This window comes from Panthera uncia, chromosome D4 (genome assembly GCF_023721935.1).
Source record: "Panthera uncia isolate 11264 chromosome D4, Puncia_PCG_1.0, whole genome shotgun sequence".
Lineage (NCBI taxonomy): Eukaryota > Metazoa > Chordata > Mammalia > Carnivora > Felidae > Panthera > Panthera uncia.
In genome coordinates, this window is record NC_064807.1 from 7816162 (window position 1) to 7837362 (window position 21201).

The 21201-nt window shown below is 40.9% G+C and overlaps 1 protein-coding gene across 10 annotated transcripts in view; it reads left to right on the forward strand.

Annotated features, from left to right (window-relative positions):
* RFX3 (regulatory factor X3) overlaps positions 1–21201 on the forward strand; it is a 286010-nt gene that overhangs the window by 36136 nt on the left and 228673 nt on the right. Inside the window, exons 1-2 of one of the 10 annotated variants that reach the window (XM_049632964.1) lie at positions 255–3145; positions 16280–16353. The exons of 7 other annotated variants lie outside the window; for them this stretch is intronic. In XM_049632964.1, coding sequence (XP_049488921.1) covers positions 16320–16353 — 34 coding nt within the window. In that variant the 5' untranslated portion in view covers positions 255–3145; positions 16280–16319. Of the gene's footprint in view, positions 1–254; positions 3146–16279; positions 16354–21201 lie in introns of those variants that run through there. 2 more of the 10 variants (XM_049632974.1, XM_049632993.1) reach the window with 2 other exon arrangements.

Consider the following 21201-nt stretch of genomic DNA (forward strand, 5'->3'; position numbering starts at 1 on the left):
TGAATGAGATTAGCAGGATGTGCTTACTGATCAGTTGTGGGGTATGAGAAAATGAGAGTGTCAAAGGTGAAAGATCACTGGGTTGCAGGAGAGTTATAAAGCCACTGAGAAAGTTAGGACAGACGAGGAAGGCCCTGAGTAACTGTTTTGCTCACCATTGTATCCCGTGGCACCAAATCAGCTTCTAGCACGTTACCAAGTGCATGGTTGCGACTCAGTAAGTGTTGAAGGGCAAGATGAAGATACTTGAAAAGCTGTGCCAGTGGCGTGAGAAGAAAGGCATTCTAGAATAAAGAAGGAAAATAAGTTCTTGCGGGGCCAGTGTAAGAGCTTCGAGGGAGGAAGCATTTTGCTGTGCTTGGCGTGGTAGTGTGCGAGCTAGTTGTGTGTGGGGACTGTGGACATCTAATACTGGTACGGGTGGGACCTAGTGTGGTTGCCACTCTTTCTTAAATGAATAATTGAATAATGTTAAATGAGAACAGCTTTTAAGAAACGAATTGGATTTTAAGTTTAGAATGACCCGTGGCAAACACAAATTTGCACCATCAGTGAAGCGTGATGGTGGTCAAGGAACCTGAGATCGTTCCAGAAATGAAGAGATTCTGTGCAGTGGTGTTCGTATCAGATGGGGTGGTGAAAGGTGTTCAGGCTGGACGTTATGCTTGTAACCCGTTTGGAGGAGGGTAGAGGACACTGATTAACTGTAGATTAGCCACCGAAAAAGTTAGGTATAAGGGAGGGTGGTTGGAGAAAAAAAAACTTGAAGGAGCTGGGAGGGTTATCTTAGAAACATCTAATTGTGGCTGTGTAACACTCCTAGTTCTTTTGTTCAAAGTTGTGTTTCCAAGTATGGTCTAGTCACTTAGTTGACGATAACTATCCGATACCTCAGGTCAGAAAATATTCTGTATTTCATAATGACGATAAAGTCACAGGAAAGTCTGATAATAGCGTTAAAATTGCCAAGTTCTTTTTGAGAACTCTGGTGTGTTAATTAGTGTAGATGATTGCACTTTGGCTGTATCTGACTCGTAATCGACTAAATACACAGCAAACACCTGTGATTATTTTAGTGATCCTTGTCTCGTTCAAGTAACCCCAAATATGTGTATTTAGACTGTTGCCTGTTCATATAGACTCAGCTGTGCCTGTTTTCTGTGTTATTTTTCTAAGTTTAATGGGCCCACATAAAAATTTATGGTAACTGTCACTTAAAGTCATCTTTACCCTCAAAGAAAAAAAGAAAACAAACAAAACTAGATCACCCCAGGTAGCTCTGATGCTGTTTATAGTGACTAAGTGATCAGATATATTCTGTACTAAGTTGATCTCTGATCCCATGGGTCAAATTTAGGGCAAAAAAAGCATGAACATATATAATAAGCAAATGCACTTAAGTACATGTTTGTATTGCTAAAATTTATTAGCAAATAAAAATCATTAGTATAAAAGCGATCTTGCTTGTTCTCTGCTGAACCGAAGATTTCTTTTTAAAATTTTCATAAGACTGAATAATCATCCATTTCTTATTAATTTTTGTAGCTTTCTGATCTGCTTATGTATTGTTTTTGCTTGTTTATTTTTAAGAAACAAATATTTAATTATTATTACTAAAATTTTTTAAAAATGTTTTTAATGTTTATTTTTGAGAGAGAGACAAAGTGTGAGTGGCAGGCTGATGTCTCAAATTGTTTGGTCTCTTGTATTCACAATTTAGAAGAGCAGATTCTTTCAAAGAATCCTTCTCTCCATTATTTTTCCTCGCTTATATTTTCTTGATTATTAGAGTAATATGTTTATTCTTTGACAGAAGTTGTCTCTCCTTCCCTGTCAAGTCAAAAGAATTTCTTTTTCGACTACATAGGAAACCTAAACAGAGAGGCAGTCATGCAAAGAGATGCTTTGAAAATAATTCAGTTATATGGCAATTAATATTTATCCACAGATTCAGTAATATGAAACAACCACATAGCTTGTGTACATCAAAGAGTTCATTTTTAATGTTAACCCGATTCTCTTTGCTTTTCATATTTTAGGCCACTTGGTCATTCTGGCATTTTATGGTAGAGAATACATTGAGTTTGGCTCATGGAAAGAATATGAAGTAATTGATCACATGTTCTCTATAAAGTATGAACTATAGGTACACAAAGCAGAGTATTGTAATGTATCTAATATATGGTCTCATGTGCAAAATTTTTGGAGAGCTATTTTTATATATAAGATTTTGAGATAGGTTTTTTTCTCTCTTGATAGTTGGCAACGGTTAACATCGTGAGGAACTTTATTTTCTTTCACAGCTTGCATGTGTTTAAGACATGATAGTGTTAAACTCTTCTTCACATCGTTATGTGGTTAAAGTTATTTCGTATTTTAATTTTTTATTTTTGTAGTGAGCTCTGTGCCCAACATGGGGCTTGAACTCACGATCTCGAAATCAAGAGTTGCAGGCTCTACTGCCTGAGCCAGCCAGGTGCCCCTGGTTATAGTTATTTTTAAGTGTTTTGGATAGCTTAGCTTTCTGTGGGGCTCTGGAAACCACAGGAGAACCCCTCCCTCCCGCCTATCTCCCCAACATGCCCTAACTAGGATTAAAGGCATCCTGCACTGAAAATGTGTAAGACATTGTAAGAAAGACCATCAGAGCTCCTGTAATGTGAAATTCCGGGGGCTGCTCAGGGTGCTTTACTGAGAGCGTAAATATGAGACTGTGGAGTTAGTCTTTTCCCACCTTTTGTACCCACGTGTCGCCCTGCGTGATGTCTGGGTGTGGCATTCCAAAATGACAGTCCGCTAAAATGCAACTGAATGCCACATGCATTTCTGTTGTTGTTTCACAGATTGCCAAACGTGAAGCCCGTGTCACAGTAAATTCAAATTAAAGATAGTAAACTATAGCAGCTATTCTTACGAGATCCAGCCCGTGACATGGCGGCAGGTGGGTCAGTGGACGTGAACTATTCGGTAGAGTAATTGGCTAACGTGCTGCTGATGTCATAATTCTCCTACTCAATAATGGGCTGGTTATGCCGGAAGGCACAGCAGTTTGGTGTGGGGACTTCTGCTTCCAGTACAACAGCACTTGAAAGAGAGGCCTTCCATTGGTGTTCAGAAAGGAGCAAGGAGCAGGGGTAGGGGTCAGGTGAGTGGGGGGGGGGGGCACCAGAGGGATAGGCGTAGAGCTGTTCCTCATTGTTGGTCTTTGAGGTTACGTGTGCACCCAAGTTACTTCCTTACTTTTCCACATAGTTGAAACGCAATTGCCAGCCCATTCAGTATGATAAAACATTGCTATTTTAGCATTTCTTCAATATTCAGCTTCTGTGGGAAGATAATCACACAATCTACTGGTTAAGAGACTTAACCAAGATTCAAGAAAAATAAGCTGGAGCTCTATCCTTCATCTCAAACCTGTGCGTTTATAAAAGTTTTCCACAGGGTGCACCAGAAATTCTCCTATATACTTTCCAATATTTTATTTATGGATATAAGGCTGCAAGAAAGAGACACTGAATACTTTTGTGTCTAAGACCTTAGTAACATGATCTGTAGCAAAAAACCACGCATTTATGTATAGGAATTATAATTTAAGAGCTATTGTAATCTTTACACAGATAGTATATTTGAGAGAGTACCAACTCTGAAATAGCTTCTCTAGGAACTCTTACCACTTTATCATCTTTCTCAAACTGTGTGAGTTGTCTGTAGGAAACACGTGAATATGATACATTTTTTCCCTATTACTGGACGTTCATGATTGAGTACATCTGATCGGAACGTTGATCTCACACCTACCAACTGCAAGGGCTAGCCTGGGTCTGGAGAATGGGTTTCCATAGCATACTGCTGCTAAAAGTGTTTACAGATAGTGTTTGTTAAAAACAGCTTAGAGGACATGTAAAGTAACCACTAGGTGTGTCGGTGGAGTCCTTCCCTTGGGCAAGGTAGTGGGAGATGAATTTACCTTGAGTTATCCTGAGAAGCAGTGGAGAACAATTCTTAATGTGTCTGTTCGTCCCACTTCTTTCCTTTGAATCCCATTTTTAGACCTTCTTTCACTCAGATAACGCTGAGTGTCTTTGTTGTATGTGAAATAAGGAAATGGTCTTGGGAAGGGGAGTGGTAGGAAGGAAAAATGTTTGTTTTTACATTATAACATAGATTGTAAGACAGTAATTATAATATATGTCGTATAATAATATATAATAGTATATGTAATAATTATATATAGTATATAATATGCTTTACTTAGCAGATCACACCTTACAAACTTGTTTTGTGTGGTCAGCATCTTATTTAATTTATCTCAGCTTGTCCATTGTATGGGGTGGGGGTTGTCTCCTTGCTATGGGTGTGGAAACTAAGATTTATCGAGGTTAAGAAACACCTTTGAAGGTTCCAGAGCTAGTAGATAGACAATCTGGAATTTGAACCCAGATCTTGTGACTCTTCCTCTATTGTTATCCACTGTGTTAGTAATTTTCACGTTATATTTTCTGGTCAGAAAGTTCTTCAGGAGCCATGCTTGGGAATGGTGGTGGCCTGAAAGGCAGGTTCGTTAGAAGATCGGGCTTTACAGCTACTGCTCTGCACTGGTTCCCTCTGGGCAAGGACTGTAAATTAGAACGACAAACTGTGCCTCTCGTGGATCGAGGTTACATACCTCTTTGCCTACTGGCGTTGTGGAGACAGAAGCACAGATTAGCCTCTTGGCATTTTTCTTTACTTCTGTTTCTCCTTCACCAGTACTTACTGAATTAACACAGCACACAGGATACACTTCTTACCAGGGCCAATGAGAATTGGTTGTAAAATAGTAGGATAGTTTTGGGGGCGCCTGGGTGGCCCAGTCGGTTGAGCGTCCAACTTCAGACCAGGTCATGATCTCAGGGTTTGTGGGTCTGAGCCCTGCTTCATGCTTTTACTGCTGTCAGTGCAGGGCCTGCTTGGGATCCCCTGTCCCCCTCCCTCCGCCCCTACCATACTCGCGTGCACTCTCTCTCAAAAATAAACATTAAAAAAAATAGAATAGGATAGTTTCAAAAGTAGACAAATTTATTAAAAACTCAAATGCAGACTGTCCGTATTAATTATATCTTGTCCATAAAGTGACAGTGATAAGCGTTATCAGTTTTTATACAATTTAAAATATTGAATGTATTTCATAATCCCAAGTCTGGCAGGTAAGTACAGTGGCTCTTAAAAGTGGGTTCCATTAGTTACTGTGTGTGTATAGAGCCTTGAAAATTCTAGGGTATAGTAGCATTTTTAGTAGTAACAGTGTTAATAGTATCAAAGCACGGTTCCTTCATCATATAGCATTCTAGAGTCTTTGACAATAATAGATTCCAAATACGTTTCCATCTTCCTCAAGTATGCATTTAAACCTTACTGTAACAGCCTATGCAATTACCTATCTGCAAATAAAAAATAAATCCCCTCAGTGGTCCACCCAAGGCGTCATGAAATTTAATAACGGTTAAAAGTTAATCACACAAATTCAAGATGAGACTAATTGTTTAGACTCAAATCATAGCATTCCACAAATTGAAAATAGGTCAACAGTTTTGTACTTTTAAAAATGAGCATGACTCTGGAGTATTTTTATTATAGCTTAAGTCATTGAGCTCTTAGTTTACCAAACTGAACACTTTAAACTAATAATGTTCCATTATTTTCCCCAAAGCTCATTAGGGACGCAGAACAATTGGGGAGATACTGGAAAGGGCAGCATGAATGGGCATTGACAGGAGGGAGGAAAGGTTCGAGTCACCGAAGTCACTTGTTTAGTTTACAGGAAGAAGGGGGAGAAAGACCTTGAAATCTGTCTTGAAATATATTTGTACTTTTTAATTTGTGCTGCAAACTTTCAGCTAAAAGTAAAATGACAGGTATGTTAGTGCCTTGAGTCGTCTCCTTGAAAGTCAGACCCAAGTAGAATGAGCTGAAATTCTAGAAAGGGTGATTCTGATTTGTCATAAAGAAGACCCTCTTGAAAAGATCATTAAATTCTAACGTGGCAATAGAAGGATATTTGGGAGGTCATACCCCATAAAAATCTTTATGACCAGAACGGTGATTCAACTAAATATATGTTTTATCCTTAAAATCTCTACCAAGCTGGAGGTTCTTTGATTGTAATTATGCTGCTGATTGGAACCATGCAATACATATGTAAATATGCTCTTAACACTAAAGACAGTGCCTGAAATTTATGGAGATCCCCTTAGTGTTTGAGAGACAAGATCAAATCGTAAGTACATTTTCAATTTGGGATCATAGAAAGAACGACAATGTCTTTACTCTGAGAGATCATATAAGTCCTACATTATTGCGTGCACTTCGAAAATATCTGGTAAAGAATACAAAGGAAGGCAAGAGTCAAGAAAGTGAGGATGCCGCTTTCTCCTTTGGTAAGGGGGGGGGTCTAGTCCCAAGTAGCCTGGGGGGTTTTGAGTTAGTCTCACTTGAGTTTGAATCATGGTTTACCCACCTACCAATTCAATATCCTTATTAATATGAGGAGAGTGACGGTCGCCTTGTAATTGTGAAAATAAATCACCGATACATGGCACCAAGCGGTGCTTAACAAGTGATAGTTCCCTTCATTCTCTCCGTTGACTCTTACGTCTCTAGGAGTTTGGATCAGGAAAACCAATAGAACAGGGAGGGGAGAAGGGGGTAAACTGAACTTCCCTCGTTTGGGAGGTGGGTTTAACATACTTCTTGCACTTACCATTTAACTTCCCAAATTTTGCTATAATCCTGCCATGCTCGACAAGAACTTCACTGCGTTTTTAATTTTAATCTTTTACTCTAAGGAGAAACCGGGGTTTTTTTGGTCCTGCCTGAAGCAAAATCTTCAATATCAGACCCGCTTGTAGGAAGAACACTGTTTAGAGTTGCAAGTAGGAAACCACATGTGAAGCAGAAATTATTAAGTATCTTCAGATCTTACCTCCTGGAGAAACTGCCTTTTATCAAAAGGAAGTAAATGTTTACTTAAGAGGTCAGTGTTACAGATGCATTATTTTCTTGCAATTTAGGGGCAGTAAATTGTCATTTTGTTTTATTTTAATTAGCGTAATTGTCTTCGGTTACCTCCTGACCTGTACTTACCCCTGTATCACCCCCCCTCCCCTGCCCAGCCCGGCCCCCAGCTAACACAAGTCAGCCGAATCCCTTAAGCCACCTTGCATCACCTGGTATCTCATTTAGTAACTAGTTAACATTTTAGAGCAATGACCAATACGAAGTGCTACCTGTATGTCAGGCACTGGGGTAACTAACTTCTGTGTATAATAACTTAATCCTCATGTTGTCTCTTCGAGGGAAGTAGGTACTACAGATCCGTGATCCCTAATACGCACTTCCGGATTTCCACAGGCTCTGAAAATCACCAGTTTCCCTAAGTTTGCGGGAAAGCTAATTTAGCTGCAGAACCTGAGCTGAAGGAGATAAGGCTTCTTAAGGGTCTTTATTTATCCCACAAATGGAACATTCATCTGTTTAGCGATGGAAACATTAATGTATATGATTATATGTTGCTGCCCTAGACACACCTGGGGTGTTACATGTATATGATACTACTTTCCAAAGTTACAAAAAAGATTCCGAGTCATGTGACCTATCTGGCCCAGGGGCTTAGCATGGGGGGTTGTGAACCCGTTTCATTATGCCACTTTGCAAATTTTTTTTTTTACTGTTTATTTCTGAGAGAGAGAGACAGACAGACAGAATGTAAGCTGGGGAAGGGCAGAGAGAGAGGGAAACACAGAATCCAAAGCAGGCTCCAGGCTCCGAGCTGTCAGCGCAGAGCCCGATGTGGGGCCCGAACCCATGAATCGTGAGATCATGACCTGAGCCGAAGTCGGACGCTTAACCAGCTGAGCCACCCAGGCGCCCCTTATTATGCCACTTTATAGATGAGAAGGCTGATCTTCGAAGATGTGAAGTAAACTGCCAAGTTTTGAATGGTATGTTAAGATGTGAAGTAAACTGCTCAGGTATGCGTGGCAAAACCACAGTTAAAGGCCACAGTCTTACTCTGAAGCCACATGCTTTTTGCCATCCGCTTGCCAAGGCAAGATTGAGCTCAGTTGGCACCCGTGTGTCTTGAGTTGACAGAATTGCTGATCTTTGCTCACAGAGGAAGACCTATATCTGGATATCTATGGTGGAAGATAATCCTCGTATCATCTGTATTTGGGTGTGGACTGTTAGGCTTTTCTGCATGTTTTGGGTACAGACGTGTCTCATCGTAGAATTTCCCTGAGTGTAATGGATCCTAGCCACAGAAGTCTGACTCAGGTCAAAGTGGGTCTGGTTTCTCCATTGTCACTCCTCGTTATTTTATATTATTTGTATCTCAGTGCTGGCAGTTGCTTGTTTTAGCTGTATTCGACAAATAATTATTTAATGCCTGCTGTGTAGTAGGCTAGAAATATAACATTGCGCAAGAAAATCATTGGTCCCTCAACAGGGACACTGTTGTCCTTGTCAACGGGACAGTTCTTGGTGGGGTACCCTGTGTTGCAGCATGTTTTGGCATCTGTGGGCCAAAATGGCATTAGAACCTCTCCCCCACCCCAGTCATGTGACAACCAAAACGGCCCCCAGAGTTTCCAAAGTTCCCTGGTGGAGGACAGGGTGGTGGTATACCTGGATGATACTCAGACTCTCAGCCCTGAGGATAGTGGCTGGCCACTTGCCCATCTACTGTCCAAGTCGAAGAATCGATTTTAAGCATTTCTTTTTTTCTAGAATCCTGGCTTCATGCAAAGTAAACAGAACAGAAATCTACAAAGCAAATAACTACACTGCTTCCACTTGGGCACAAGGGCTAAACTGAGAAGCAAGATTAGTTGTGGATAATCTTACCTGTGGCTAATTGAGACCTCTCATTATACTGTGTAAATCATGAGGATAAGTTATTAAGCTCTCAAGTTAATATACCAAGCGATGGTGTTCTTCTTTGAACTGTAGAATCAAATCAGCCCAGGACTTTACATAATGCAAGTTATTTATCAGACACATAATACAGTACACTTATGCTTGCTTCATTGCCGCTCCACTTTTCTAAGTGACGTTTTAAAAGAAATTACAAATTCTAAATAATTTGCGAGTGGAAGCAGTCCTATGAAGGCTTTACGAGTCTTCATTTGTCATTTGAAAGAGGAATACGTGGAAATTTTCATTCAGTGTCCACATCAACTGCTTTTTAATCAGTATTTTATCGTAAAAGTAATAATGGTTGAAAGTTAACAGAACCTCAAGCTAATGATAGTTGAGATTATTTTAAATGAAACTTATTTTATTGTGTCGTGGCTATAAAAATTATACATGCTTAATGAAAAACATTCAGAAAATACAGAAAGGTACAAAGAGGAAACTAAAAAAGAATCACCATTCTGTTCAAAGATGACATCCCATGTGCTCACAAGATTACTGTTCTGTCTTCTCAGGATTTGTCTCTTAGCAAGTGCATCTGGCATTCTTGGGTGTACTTCTCACATATGTGCGTGCCCTCTCTCCCTTCACACACAAAAATACATGCACTTCCTCTCAAAAATCGGGTCCTACAGTTTGTTTTTTAACTTGGACACTCCTATCAACAATTTTTTCGTGGTCAATAACATGTTGGTGCCGTTGTATGAATGTTATCGATTTAGTTAAGCGGTTCTCTAGTCGTTGAGGTGGTACCCTATAGTTTGGTGCTACGATGAATTGTTGTATATACATTTTTGTGCCATCCAGTTAATTCCTTTATATGAGTTGTGAGGGATGGAATTGCTGGGCAAAAGGCTGGGTGCATATTGAATGGTGTTTGAACCACCAGCTTGCTCTCTAGAAAGCTCATGCCATTGTATACTCTCAAGAAGAGTGTTGTTGTTTTGTTTTTTTAAGAATAGTGTTTTAATGTTTTGTTTCTTTACATGCTCTCTACACGATGATTAATCTTTGTAATTTTTTTTTTTGTATTTTTGTCAATCCTGTAGTTGAAAAATGTCTCCCTTGGATTTGCATTCCTTTGATTACTAATGACAAAAAAAAAAACCTTTTTTTAAGTATATTTGCTAGTCAGATCTTTTGTTGATGGCTCATTTGTATTGTTAGCCCATTTTCCTGCCGGGCATTGTCTTTTCTTCCTCTTTTAAATTTCAAGGTCTTTTCATAACTATAAGGATATAGATCTTTATTGGTCATACTGTACATATTTTGCCATTTAAAAACATTTGCTGTTTTGGTGGGGTTTGTTTTCGAGACATTTTGGTATGTAAATGTGTCACTTTTTTTTCCCATTTGGTACTCCCACATTATAATAAGGCCATTATTACTCATAATGTCTCAGTAGATGCATTAAAGATTAGAGCTTTGAAAAAATGAAGCTACTTTTCAGATGGGAAGCCACGTTGCAGACGAGGAAGGTGATCAGTTTTTTCTGTTAATTAGATATGTTTGCTGTGATTACAATTTCAGTAGCTGTATGTAAAAATAGAGATTGTGAGAGGGAGATACTTTGATGTAGTTGAAAGACTTACTTGAAAGCCAGATAGCCCTAGCTTTGTTTTTAATTTAGACAGCAGGTATATATCATGTGCCTATTATACTTTAAACATTTATAATAGATTTTTCACGTGCTAGTTGGGTGACCATGGGCTTTTGTTTATTTGTAAAAGGGGAATAATAACCTACCTTGTTGTTATTTTAAGGGTCATAGTTCACCTAAGAGCACCTGACGTGTAATTAGATAACAATAAACCACAGTCAGTATGAGTGTTGTTACTCTTTATAAGTAACACAATATAACCTAATTTTAGCCCATTATGACGTGTTGTATCATTGCTGTGGTGGTAGTTTGGCATATGGGGTAATTAACTGTGATTATTATAATTTTATTAACAGAATGGAGCCTAGCTGGGTTGACAATACATAGGATCCTGTCATATGACATTCTGGTTTTTGACGTCCCTTCTCATTTCTCGTCTTATTTGTCCTCTCTAGTCTTACTGTAGGATGGGCAGGGCCCGTGTAATTTTTCATTTTACAGTTGAGGAGCTGAGGCTGTGAGAGAATGGTAGAGTTGTCCCAGGTTGTGTGGCTTGTAAGTGATTCATTAGGTTTCTATTTCCCTCCTACCCGTAATTAAGATTCTCAGTGAACCCAGATTGACCCTCAGTGTGGGGAGGAACAGAGAATGGAATCTAACTGCCCAGCCTTCATTTAGCTTCGCCATTTTCTAGTTTCTGTGGTCGCTCCTGTTCCAGCCGCCTGGAAGTGGCCGAAACGTTTCCAGTGTCTGTTGGGTCGATGGCGGTTACGGTGAACCACGCCTCTGGGTATTCCCACGCTTGGGAAGTCCTTTTCCTTTCAGTCCGGGCTGAACCGGTAGCTTGCTTTGACCAATAGAATGTGACAGAATGAAAGCTTTTCCGGGTCTGGACATAAGCCTCAAGAAGGCCAGGTAGCTTTTGTTTTTGGGTTTTTTGGGGCGCCTGAACCATCATGGAAGATTCTTGGTTAGCTTCCTGGAGAGACTGTGTGGAAAAGAGGCCACGTGGGGGGAGAGAGGCCCTGAGACGACCTGGAGAGAGGAGTCTAGTCGTGCTGGTATTCTGGCCGAGCCCTGTTCGCACCCGCTGGTGGAAAGCAGCCGTGCAAGGGATCGCCGTGCAAGGGATCGCCGGCACGATTAGCTGGAGAGCTGCCTTGCCGAGCCCAACCCAGATTGCAGAATTAGGAGCAAATAAAATGTCTTTTTTGTTTGTTTGTTTGTTTGTTTGTTTGTTTTGAGCGGTAGGTTTTGGGGTAGTTGATTAAACAGCAGTAAGAAGGACAAAAGAAGGGGCACCTGGCTCAGTGGGTAGGGCATATATGACTCTTGATCTTGGGGTTGCCAAGTTTGAGCCCCACGCTGAGTGTAGAGGTTACTTAAAAATAAAATCTTAAAGAAGAGCTAAGGAAAAAGAGGAAAAGAATGGTTGTGAAAATAAAAGTTTTTGCTAAAGGGTGTTTACTTTTCTGGGGCCTGTTTTGATGGTTTTGGACTTTCCCCGGCTTGCCAATATCAGGCTGTGTTAAAGGGAGATAATAGGAATGAACCACTCTTCCTTTCAAGAAGCTCGTCTTGCTGTGTCCTGACTACATGGGTCTGGCTGATACTTGGGTGATTCTGAGGTAAGCGGGATTTTTCTGTGCGGAGGTTCTCCAGAGAAACCTCAGGAGATAAGGTCACTTCCTGTGTGCAGGTCCCTGGTTTCTCTTCTCTGCTGCATTTCCCGCTCCCACTCTCTGTGGCTCTTTTTATCCCTGTCGGAACTGAATTGGAATTGGCCTGGGTCAGCCAAGTAGGACCCGACGGAGTAGCCTTTTTCTTCCTCACGTGAACTTGTTCCTGTTCTCCAAAAAGAACCTGGGAGGCCTTTGGGGCCAAGAGAGGATAAGACCAGGGACTATCTTTATTTTCAGTCCTTGCATGTGTTACGAAACAGGAAAGATTCAGTACGGTGAGATATTGTCTGTGCAGTTTAATCCCTCTCAGATCAGTTTCTCTTCTCTTCTATTTGTTGTAATATAGATTTTTTTTTTCTTGAGTTTCCACCAGATAAAGAAATGGTGACCTAAAAAGGTATAATTTTTTAAACAACTTGTTTTGGTTAAAATGCTTTTTTGTCTTAAAAACTACGTGAAACTAGATTTAAAATATCACAGAGTTGACTGGCTTCCACATTGGTCGGAGTCAGGCCCTCTGTGCACTTGATCTCTGTTTACGACAGTAAAAACAGCCCAAGTGAACTCCTGCAGAATTCTGGCAGTTAACCGCAGCCAGCGAATGCACCGCAGATCCTCCGTCCGAGAGAAGAATACTGAAACCTGGGAGGACACCGGGGTCCGTGACGTTTTAACTCGTGCTTCCTTCCATCTCTCCTCCTTCCCCAGCCTGGCAGCTGAGCAGAAGCAGGCAGCGTTGCACACGACGCAGAGATCTGGCCACTCCTGGAGACCCATTAAAAGCACCTTCCCCAGAGCGTGGTTCATATTTTGTCCAAACTTGCGGCGCCCTGGGAAAAGTCTATTCCCAGAGAGCGGTTGGCTATTCGATTGACTCAGAGCTCTGCTCAGTTGGGGGGGGGGGGGGGCGGTGGGAAGAGAAAGCCCCTAGGGCTTTGCCGCAGCAACAGCAAATGTTGGCAGTGTCTCCACCGCTTAAGGCTTTTCTTTCCGTGGAGGCAAACCAGAGCCTGGCCAGGAATTCAGAAGGAAATCTGGGAGAATTAGCCAACTGTAGGGAACTCTGAAAAACTCCCGTCATATTCCTGGACATCTAAAAGGCTGCGCCATGTGCAAGGCTGTGCACGTGTCTGTGAAAGACCTAGGAAAGCGGAGGTTCCCCTCTGACCTTGAGGCTCTGCCTAAGCAGGAAGTGAAAACTAGGGCCGTGTATCCCCTGACAGAAGTCTGAGAGTGTGAGTTCTCACAAAGATGCCTTTGGCAAAGGGTGGAGACACCCAGGCGAGGCATTTAAGGAAATCTGACCAACCAGTGGCTGGCCACTGAGTTAGACAGATACACGTGTGACTCTTTGGAAGCCAGGCTTAAAAATGAAAGCAAGAACTTAAAATCTGGCGGAAAACTCTGTGGCCACACACTACAGGGACTATAGAACCTACAGAATTAGTTCATCAAAGTGCCGAACGAGCAGCACCCGAGAAAAGGACAACACCACCACCAGTGATAAAATATCTTGGAGCAGTGTGGAGGATTCTGGTACCACAGTTGTTAAAAGATATTATCTAAAATGACCAGTTTTTAATGAAAAAGTGAGACGTAACAAACGGGAAAGTGTGCCATACACACGGTGGGGGGGGGGGGGGGGTGGCGGTGGATACGAAAAAGCAAAAACCAGCCAAGAGAAAGATGTCCCCGTGGGAGCCCAGATAGGGACTTCGTAGACACAGACTTTGAGCTGTTATAAATATGTTCAAAGAACTAAATGAAACCGCATCTGAAGAATTATAGCAAAGTATGAGAATGGTATCTTACCAAAGGGAATATCCATAAACCTAGAAATTACCTAAAAAGAACCATACCGAAATTCTGGAGTTTAAAAGTACGATACATGAACAATTCACTAGATTTGCTCAATAGCAGATAGGAGTTGGCAGAAGAAAGAATTAGTCAACTTAGAGGTCGCTCCATAGAGATGAACCAGTGTGAGGGGGAGAGTGACGATAAAAATGAACAGAGCTTCAGGAGTCCTGTGGGTCACCCACCATCAAGGGTCGCAACGTATGCAAAATGGGAGGCCTAGAAGGAGAAGAACAAAAGAGGCAGGGTATTTGAAGAAATGATGGCAGAAAACTTCCCAAACTTGCTAAAAAATATTAGTCTGCACATGAAAGAAACTCCGTGTACCCCAAACCCAAAGTGATCTTCACTTAGACTCGTCCTAGTTCAAATTTACAAAAGTGGGAGAGAAATCTTGAAAGCAGGAAGAGAAAAATCTCCTAAAAGGGATCTTCAGTAAGATGAATGGCTGACTTCTTATGAGAAACCATGGAGGCTGGAAGACATTTTCAAAGTGTTAAAAGAAAAAAAAAGACTCCCAGTTAGGAATTCTGTATCTGGCTAAAGTCTCCTTCAAAGATTCAGGAGAAATTAAGACATTTACCAAACGAGGGGCGCCTGGGTGGCTCAGGCGGTTGAGCATTCGACTCTTAATTTCAGCTCAGGTCATATCTCAGGGCTCGTGAGTTCGAGCCCCCCCATTGGGCTCTGTGCTGGCCTCTTGGAGCCTGCTTGCAACTTTCTCTCCCCGCACCCCCCCGCCCCCCCAAATAAATAAATAAACAACAAAAAAAAGACATTTATCAAACCAAACCAGCCGCCAACAACAACCACAAAGTAACAACATACCAAATCAAACAAAAAACTGGAGAATTTGTTGTTAGCAGACTTGCCTGCAAGAAATAATTAAGGAGGGTTCCTTTCAGGTTGGAATGAAAGAATAAGCAGTAACTACAAAGGACTAGACGGTAAACTAACCCACATGAAGAAATAAAGAGCAATGATAAAGTAACTACATAGTTATGAGACATATGCAGAAAAATACTCACAAAAGCCTTTGTCTTCATAATGTCTTTCTCCAGTTTTAAAAGGCAACTGCATAAAGCAATAATAACAATAAAAAAACCCCTATTGACAGGCTTATAACATGTAAAAGTATAGTTTGCTCATCAGTAACAGTAAAAAGGAATGGAATAAAATGGAAGTATATCTAAGGAAAGTTTTTGATTATTATTGAAATTAAGTTAATGTTAATCCAGACTAGAATGTTTAAGGTTAAAATACTCCTTGTAATTTCCAGGGCAGCCACTAAGAAAATAACTCAGAAAGGGGAGTGAAAGACCAAGGGAACGCAAAAGGCACACTGGAAATGTTTAAGACAAAAGAAGGCAGGAGTTGAGAAATAGATTTATGGAGCTCCGGTATACCTTTGTAGAAAAGAGATTATAACGTATAGCTTCCAGGTCAAGTAACCTATTCATGTTGTTCTTAAGGAAATGTTACCAATAGAGCATATTGGTTCACGGATCCTCTTACAGGGCTTAATTTTATAATACTGTCAGGTACTTTATATCCATAGATATTTCAAACATGGTAGAAGGAAGATGCACCAAGGTGAACTCAGTGTGAAATGATTGCATTAACCCTTGGTTCTCAAGTTGTAGCTTTGTTTCCCTGGAGATGAAATGGCAAATATATGGAAATGAGAGATACCCTTTATTTTGTCACTGAAAGCTTGGGTATGGAAAATTCAGTTCTTTTCCTTCCTCTAAATGCGGAAAAGAAAAGATGAGCAATGTCTCTGGAGAGCAGAGTAGATCTTGGGAAGATGTATCTGGAGATAAATGTACATAGGAAGGTGCTGTTGACTGGAGAAATGTTCTGGGCAGAGTATTTCAGAAGCCTTGCGACGTATTTCTATCTGCATTTTCCATATATTGTTGATTCTGTTCTCCATGGGTGCTCAGCTCAGTGGAGAGCCAATCTCATCACAAGGACTGTTCATTGTCGTGTAGAGCTGCCACAATTATAATGTATTACATATGCCTTCAGAAAATAAAACCGATGTTTAGCTTTGTGGTACGAAGACAGTTTAATTATATCAAACAATACATGTAATTTCCTTATTCTGGGAAAAGTGATGAAATTGAATTTTCTTACTGTTGATTTAAACAATCACTTAAAAATGAAATTCTCAATCTGTTTTCAGTCCCAGCACAGTTGAAGAATATAGCACAGTTGCATCTGTAATGATGGCTCACTCAACTGGGAACATCTCTCTGGGTGAGAATAAGTAATATTTTTAACGACCTCCGAGTAATTCCAATGTGGCATACCTTCTTTCCACCACAGATAACACACTGAAGTCCTAGATGTCTAGAGTGTTACAGAAATTAGCGTTATTAAGAGGTTACAATGATTAAAACTGCATCTAATCTTGTGAGACTCTTGTTTTCTTAAGCAAGTTCTCTTGAACATTTCTAATGCTTTTTTATCTATCACTTTACTGGGGTATTCCAGGCATTTTTATTCCTAGTTTTTAAAACTCATATTAACTGTTTTTAAGTGTGCAGTGCTATAGTGTTAACTCTATGCACATTTTTGTACAACTGATCTCTAGAATTTTTCTTGTAAAACTGAAACTCTGTACCCATTGAAGAATGACTCCCCTTTAATTCTTCCCCTCAGCCCCTGACACCTACCAATCTACTTCCCGTTTCTTTGAGTTTGACAACTTTAGGTATCTCATATAAGTGGAATCATGCAGTGTCTGTGTTTTTGGTGACTGCCTTGTTTCATGTAGCCGAATGTCCTCAGGGTTTATCCATGTTGTAGCATGTGACAGGATTTCCTTCATTTTAAAGACTGTATAATGTTTCATTGTATGTGTATACCACATTTTCTTTATCCACACACCCATGGATGGGGATTTAGGTTGCGTCCACCTTTTGGCTATCGCGAATAATGCTGTAGTGAACATGGCTGTACAAGTTACCTCTTTGAGATCCTGTTTTCAGCTTTTTTGGGTGTATATCTGGTAGTGGGATTGCTTGATGATATATATGCTAATTCTATTTTTAATCTTTTGAGGAACCTCCATGCTGTTTTTCCTAATCACAGCACCATTTTACATTCCTACAAGTAGCGCACAAGCCTTTCAATTTTTCCACATCCTTGCCAACACTTGTTATTTTCTGTTTGTGTATTTTTTGTTTTGTTTTTAACAGCAGCCGTTCTCATCATTCCTAGGTGCTTGATTTACTGCTAGTCCTCTTTACTTCTGGAATTCATATGATACTACGTGAACACATTGCCACCTTATAAGACAGAGCTAAGCTGCCTTTTTTTTTTTTTGAGGTGTTTTCCTCTAGTTTCTAAAATGAATAACTTGCTTTAAAGGCGTCGTCAAGTAGCGATTACTATGACTGGATTGGCTCTGCCCTTGTAGATGCGTTATTTCGTTGTGTACCTAATGTGCTTCTTTGTGTCTGAACATTGGTTGTCTCTATTTCACTTGCCCTGCTGCATCTGCTTGTGAATCTTTCTGGCATCCATTCTCCACAGATTTCTTGCCTAAGTGGAGTTGTATTGCCAAAAATTTGGCCTCAGTGCTGGTAGACCAGCTACCTTCCAGTGCCCTATATTTGGTGATCCTGTACAGATTATAGATGATGTTTGATTATGTTCAAGACAACAGATGCAGTGCTTATAATCCACCTAGTCCACACTGCTGTGTCAGTTTGAGCATTTCATGTTTTACAGGTATTCAGAGTGATTGGGACTCCAGTGTTGTTTCTAACCTGCCTTGGACACTTGCAGAGATTATACTGCAATGTCGTAAAATTGGGGGGTGGGGGGAAACACATTGAATCTGGGGATAGATCCGTATTGAAGTCTTGAGGCTGCCCCTAGGCTGACTTGCACCTCTAGAGATGTTTCTTACCCTCCCTGCGTCGGAAATCTCATGTGTAAATTGGATAGTGGTACTTAACCTTTCATTTTATTTTTGTGGGTTTTTAAAATTTTTTTTTCAATATATGAAATTTATTGTCAAATTGGTTTCCATACAACACCCAGTGCTCATCCCAAAGGGTGCCCTCCTCTATACCCATCACCCTTAAGCTTTCATTTTAAAGGCGTTAACCTTAAAAACGCAACCGCCAGTTCTTTACCGGCAAAAAATGGGTTTATTTGGGAAGAGCAGAGAATTGCAGTCTGGGAGCTACCAGCTGTCGTCAAACCATTGGCAAGTCTGGAGAACAAAGGGGAGATAGGGTCTTCTGTAGAGGCAAGGGGACTCTGGAGGGCTGTTAGAAACCAAAAGTCCCCTGCAATACACTGGGAGTCGCAAGTAGAGTGGCTTCTCAGTGGCCGGGTCATGACTCTCTCTCATTGGCTGGACTGTTGCCAGGGCAGAAAAAGCCTTCCTTCGGCTGGAATAGAGAGGTAGCTGCCTGCCAGGTCCGGTCTCTTCCTACTGTGGATTTGCAGTTGAAGAGGAGGGGCAGGGCCTGGGAGCTACCCCTGCTGACCTCCCAACTCCATCCTCAGTGAGGTTACCTTCCGTTAATTTTCATAAAGGACTCATTGATGCTGTGAGCTTGTGTTTTTAGGGACCAAGGAGGCTATCAAGTTAGAATTTTCTTCTTCCAGTGAAGGGCGGGGGGGGGGGGGGGCGAATGGATTGTCATACCCCAGGGGTGTCTAAATGGTCCATATCTGACGGATGTCTTCTGATGAGTTTGATGTTCGTAGCTTGTCCATTAATTGAAAAAGTCATTTAAAACAGTCAGTCATAAAAAATGATGCATACATCCCACTAACATTCTGTTTTATCTTAAATCACTCACATAACAGACTGTCTTCTGATTAGGACCCCGGCCTTTCCCTGTATCGTAGGTTTGCTGTGGGGAACCAGTCTCCCATTAATCTACATTCCTAACAAACCCTTTCCAGTTTACACTTTCTTTAATGTAGATTTTAAAATTTAGAGAATTGAAAAGCACTGATTCTCAGAGTGTGGGTCCCAGGCCAGCTGTTGTACATAACATGGGAATTTTTTTTTTAATGTTTTTCATGTTTATTTTTGAGAGAGAGAGAGAGGGACAGAGCAGGAGCAGGGCAGGGGCAGAGAGAGAGAAAGGGGGAGACATAGAATCTGAAGCAGGCTCCAGGCTCCAAGCTGTCAGCACAGAGTCCAACGTGGGGCTCGAACTCACGAACTGTGAGATCATGACCTGAGTGGAAGTCAGATGCTTAACTGACTGAACCACCCAGGTGCCCCAAGTTTTACTTGGCAATTTCTTAGCGTACAGATTTCTGGTTTCACCCCTTACCTCCTGATTCAGAAACCAAGGGACTGGGGCTAAGTTATCTGTTTTCACAAGGCCTCCACACTAAAATTTGAGAACCACCATTCTCTATTTTAGATTTTGCCCATTTTTCTGTTTTTTACTTTTACCTATTTCAACAGCAAAGTGTGTAGTGATTTACCTTTAAGTCTTTCCTAAGCTTTTGATTTAGTTTCTAAAGACAGAACACTGTTGATTTTTGCTTTCATGGCTTACCTAATATTTAATTAGATTAGCTAATTACACTAACAATACCCCCCCCCCCCCACCATGAGGTTTTGGAACAAAATGGTGTTGGGGGTGCATACAACTCAGCTCTTGGTAGCAAACCTGTGAGGGGCGCCCCAGAGATGACTGCAGGCTGGGAGTTTTCAGCACGCCATGGGCATCTTTTACTATGGTTGGGGAGGAAGTGCAGGATGTGGTGTCATACAGCTAAGTTGGGCAAATGAAGGTCGATCAAGAGAACTCCTACGTGTTTTTCCATCTAGGCTTATCGACTTCCCTGGTCTGTTTATCTTTGTAGCCCTTGACTCAGTGTGTATGTTTTAGATTTTTGTTGGTTTGCAAGTAGTCCACCTTTGCTAGATCTTGGAGCTTGAAGTTTGTCTTTCATAACTGCCACCTGTCTTTGGTCAGTCTTCCGGAGTAAACAGAGAACTCACTCAGTGGTTCATAGGGAAGATGTGTGCCTGTTACTGTCAACACCAAACAGGAAACTGTAGCGGCTAATACTGGGTAGAAAACAGATGGATTTGTTCTTCCCAGCCTGATACTAGCCTTGCTCTAACTTAGAGTGCCTGCTGTGGTCTGGGGAAACCAGTCATATGTGGGAATAATTCGGTTCAACACGTCAGGACAGCCATTTGTGCCAACGTGCGAGGGAAATCTTTGCCCACCCTTGAGATGGTCAATGAGGGGTTAGATAAGTTGATCTGGAACCCAGCCTGCTGAATTGAAAACACTGCTCTTTGGCAACATTCTGGATGGAATTTTGATCGAGCTGCCTTGTTAGATGTAGGTTTTAATGATTTGCATATTTTTAATCACATTGCCGGTCTCTTCTCACAAAGGGGCCAGGCCTAACGAGTCTGTCTACAAAAACTCTAGATCATCTTGTTCCTGCAGTAGTTGGGCCTCAGGATGCCCGTGAGACATTAATAGAAGACTACCTAATGCAAAGAAAATAACTATTGCATAACAGCATCAGGACACGATAACAGGTGTCCCGTAAGACGCAGTGCTCCCAGCCCACTGAGGATGTTCAGCTATGGGTTTGATGCTGGTTACTATTCACTGTTCGGCGACACAGCCACCTGGTTGTTCCCCCAAGAAAGTAATGGCTGCCACAGATTTGATTTTGGAAAGTAGTGAATATTGCCGAAACGCTTAAGATAGAATGAGGTTTTTGTGAGGATTAGGCTCTGAATCCACATATTTGACAGGCATAGCGTAAATTGTGAGTCTGTATTTAAATTCCACTTTGCCCTCTAGAGAAGCATTTATAAAAGCAATGGAAATTGTAGTTTCATACAAAACTGAAGAAAAAGGAGAACAAAACATTACACAGAAAATAACAATTATCGAATAGTTATTACATATAATAATTATTTTATATATAATATATTTAATATATATGATGATATAGTATAATATTTAATATATAGTAATTATTTTGAGTGGTAACCACAAGCTAGGAGTATCGATGTTGCATCATTTTACCATTATACAGCATCCCTCTAGAGTGTCACTCTCTAGGTTTTATGGATAGGAAAAATGG